This window comes from Lepisma saccharinum, chromosome 6 (genome assembly GCF_977018435.1).
Source record: "Lepisma saccharinum chromosome 6, izLepSacc3.1, whole genome shotgun sequence".
Lineage (NCBI taxonomy): Eukaryota > Metazoa > Arthropoda > Insecta > Zygentoma > Lepismatidae > Lepisma > Lepisma saccharinum.
Genome location: NC_139234.1, coordinates 40,729,663 through 40,733,796, shown reverse-complemented (window position 1 = coordinate 40,733,796; position 4,134 = coordinate 40,729,663). Strand labels below are relative to the sequence as shown.

At 34.3% G+C, this 4,134-nt stretch overlaps 1 protein-coding gene across 1 annotated transcript; it reads right to left on the bottom strand.

The window, feature by feature from the left end:
• Positions 1-1,339: 1,339 nt before the first annotated feature.
• Positions 1,340-3,451, bottom strand: LOC145989348 (uncharacterized). The gene is made up of 3 exons (XM_083124680.1): positions 3,210-3,451; positions 2,443-2,723; positions 1,340-1,571 (listed from the first exon to the last, which is right to left on the bottom strand). The coding sequence occupies exons 1-2, from the start codon at positions 3,433-3,435 to the stop codon at positions 2,458-2,460; spliced, it is 492 nt and encodes a 163-aa protein (XP_082980806.1). The 5' UTR covers positions 3,436-3,451; the 3' UTR covers positions 1,340-1,571; positions 2,443-2,457.
• Positions 3,452-4,134: the final 683 nt, after the last annotated feature.

Sequence of the window (4,134 nt, the reverse complement as noted above, 5' to 3'; positions counted from 1 at the left end):
GTGATACTTGTTTTATGTAATTCAGATGAAATGTGTAAATATCTGAAAATTTCTGTTGTTACACTTAAGCAGTAAACCTGTTCTGTCACCAAGATGTATCTGTCTATGTGTGTGAATATGTGTGTGTGTAAAGGAGGAAGGAGGGAGAATGTGTATGTGTACATATAAGTTGTAAATGAAAATGTAATATTTTGATATTAACTTCTCTAATTGGAGACTTGTCTCTGTTGAAGGGAAATAAATAAATAATAACGCAAAACTTGTGCTTTGACATTAAAAACATCGAATGTTTTGGGAACTCAACATGCCGAAAGATGGTGTATAAAACAGCGGTGCCCCTTTCGGAAGGCAGGAAAATGTCAACCTCACTTCCATGTAGTACACCCTGGACTGTATTTTGCAGACTAACGAGGCTTTGGCCCCTGAAGCTGCAGGAACGATACTCTCCTGTAGGAATTGCGTTGTTTGTCCATATGTGTTTGTGATTGTCATTTCATCCATCTTGCCGTATCACCATTCATCCCCGTCATCGCGATTAGCCGAAAGTGGCAGAATAGCGACGTAAAATAACCTAATTCAATAAATCAATCATGTAGGAAAGAGTTCCAAATAATAACTTTCTATTTGAAACGGATAATATGAAGCCCAAATATTGTACAGCAGTGCACGAACTGGACGTGGTTCGTGGAACTGTCGAAATGAAGCCTCGTTGGTAACTATCAAACGAACGGATAGCTTCACCGATAACGTTGAAAGAAACCGATGGTGGAAAAAAATACACCGGTATCCCATTTTGTTCCACGTTCCACTATTACCCAATATATTGCCGATTCTAAAAGCTAAAATACAATATTTGATGAACTGATATGTCTGCAATATTTTGGCTAATGACTACCAATACTGTATTGATTAAAATATATCTTCATTCATGACTGTCATGAATGTTGACAATCAAAAAAAATTATACTAATAATTATGAAGCACGAATTACACACCTAAAGGAAATATCCAATTAATATTACCTTACTTTACCATTAATTTGACACTCTTCAGTAAATTCCCCGCAGGGGTTTAAGGGGGGATTCCCTCACCCTCTTCTAATTCCCTCACCTTTTTTAGCAATAAGAGAAAAAAAATTTGTTTCTTACAGAATGTTTAAAAATTTACATCCCACACAGCCATATTTTCCTGATTCGAAATTATTGGACGAGTTACTTGCAATAATCATACAAACGGATTTAATAAATACGTAAATAATAAAAATGTTTGAAAATTCAACAATATATTTTATTTGCACATGATGTTGAAAAAACATGCATACACACACACAAAAACACACACACGCACTCTCGTTTTCGCTTTAAATTAACATACATCAATTCACAACACGCTGACAGTCTTAGGAACATTACACTTATGGAGTATTATTTAAATACATGCATTACAACACATGAGTCTACAACAGAAGTTTAAGAAGTATTCCGTATACGCTTAATGTTATGGGATAATGTTCCCATTAAACATTTTATCTACAAGTCTTCCTTCTATATCTGAAACTTCGCCTATATAATCTGAAAACAAGAAATATAGTAGTATAATATTTTGTACAGGAATGGTTTATAATACTTTCTAACCTTACTTCTAAAATGGCTACCCTTAAAGAATGTGCATTTCATTTAAATTCAAGAAAATGTAGACATGTATGTCTAAAATACTAATTCAAGCACTAGAAATGTACACAAAATTTAGAACTGTGAATTAACTATTTGATTCTGACAAGGCAGAAATATTCGTGCGAATTAAAACTATATATTTCAGAATATGTAAATATAATCAAAATTTCAAAACTTATAGTACGTATTATCGTGCAATTGTTGTCCTGTGTTAAGATATATAATTTAGAACAGAGAATCAAACACTTTATAAACGTTTAGCTATTCGATAAATGAACATTTTATGGAAATATCTACTTCATCTATATGTTGTAACAATGTGAATACGAACCATAGGAAACCTTCTCGGATAATGAGACGTTGAGAGTATAGTGCCCATGTACGTATATTCATTATGGATTTGGTATAAATTGTAAGTTTTAAAGAAACTAGTGGAGAGAAATGTAACATTTCCTTCTCAACTGTCTAATACAAACTCGAATTTCTAGTGTCAGTAGAGGATAGAGCTAGCAAAATGAATTGAGGATATTATATTGAAACGCTATAGTAAAATATTTTTGAAAAGTCAATTACTTACTTAAAAAGCTTAAACGGAAAAAATAAATCCAAATTATAACATATAGATGCGTTGTTTCAGGTAAATAATGACATTTAAGAATATTACATTTGCAAAGTAAAATTAAAATGTTTAGACGAACATATAATGCCTTGTAAAGTATGATAAAAATTATGTTAAAACAAATCACATATAGCCATAATGTAGTCTTACCTCTGGCTTATATCCTTAGTGGGGAACTTGGTGAACCTGGCCGGGTACGAAGTTGTATGTAGGATGACTAAACCTTTCAACATATGGATAACTAGGCATATCTTGTTTCTTGTTGAAAATCTTGGCTAGTCCGTTGATGGCTGACAAAACCAGAGATATCTTTCCTACCATGAGGGCTGCGAAGCCTACAAACTTAGCCCCTATAAGCCCTAAGGTGACCAAAAGGGCGTAGAAACCTGCAGCGGCTGCGAAGGGCAGGATCAGAGCCTGCTTGTGACCACCTAGAGAAGAATGCAAATGAAGAAACGAACTGTAGAGAAATTTGTTAATTCTAAGGTTTAATATTTGTGAAAAGCAAACCAAATATGAAGTAAGCTTTGAAGCTTTCGTGGCGTCAAATGATGAATACTCGTTCATTCTCTCGTGCTATCGACCAGGTGAGTTTTGGAAAGGTTTCAGAGTTTTCGACATCTAACGTCTCTTCTACCCTGGAGCTGAGAGTGACGATAGCTATCGAAAGCTTGGAAATCCTTCTATAACTCTCCTGGTCGACAGCCTGAGAGAGACTATTGGAACTAAACATATTTGCGCAAATATAAATTTGGCAAAACAATTGAACAAAAATGTAAGTGTAAGTTCCACATTTACTTTTCGTATGATTCAGTTTGGATGTCAAATAATGTATAATATAAATGATTACTATTAAGGAACGAATTCCTGTAATTAACAACAAATAAGTAAGGTTTTCTCTATTAATTAAAACTTACGTGAATCAGTGTCATCTGCCCTCGAACTGCTAACCATTGGGAGAATGTTTGAGACTATATTACTCCAATCTTGATCCTTATCAGCTCTGTTTTCTTCATGTGGAGTGTAGTCTACATCTGATTCCGCAGCTTGTATTGAAGGCACCACATCCTCTCTTATGCCGTTGCTAGCAACCAATGGGAGAAGAAAAATAGATGACAAAATGAGAGCCTGTTTGGGAGTCATGTTGTGTGCAGTTGTCTTGCTGTTGAATGATGATGAAGTTACATTACATTAGCAATTTATATTCTTCACATTTGCCTTTCTTTTTTTAATGGAAATTCTGATCACTGAGGTCGGACGAAAGTATCGTAAACGTGGGAAATGGGTTTATACATGCTATTTTTTCATTTGATCACGTTATTGACCTTGTTGTTTCAAGATCATTGCACTGTGCTGATAGTCGAAGTAATTCGTGCAACTTATTTCACGTCAATTCTTCTAATTGTGTTTATCTTTATGTGTCTGATAGGAATTGATACCTGAAAGGTAAAAGATGGTACTAGCTTTGGTAATAAACAGTAGTGTCGACACAGTTACTTGCTTGGAGGAGACGGCAGGAACGAAGCATTTTCAGATGTGCTTCGGTGATCATTCCTGCTAATATAAATATCTCCTTTCATATATTTATCACTTCCTGTGCTTTCCAATCTCTTTCTTACTTTGTTTATCTTTTCCTTTCTCTCCTTCTTGTTTTGTTTCTCTATTTATTTATTATTTACCTTTCTCTCTTCTTCCTTCTTTGATTCTCTATGCCTTTCTTACCCTTCTTCCTATTTTTCTCATCTTCAAATTCTCTAATCTTTCTTTCTCTCTTTCTTTTTGTCTCTCCTTTATAGTTTCTGTATTTCGCTTTCTTACTTTTCCTTCTCAAATTGTTTCCTT

Coding starts and splice junctions, on each gene's coding strand:
- LOC145989348 (XM_083124680.1), bottom strand. CDS start 3,435: ATGACTCCCAAACAGGCTCTCATTTTGTCATCTATTTTTCTTCTCCCA. Junction 2,724..3,209: donor GGCAGATGACACTGATTCAC/GTAAGTTTTAAT, acceptor ATTCTTCTCTAG/GTGGTCACAAGCAGGCTCTG.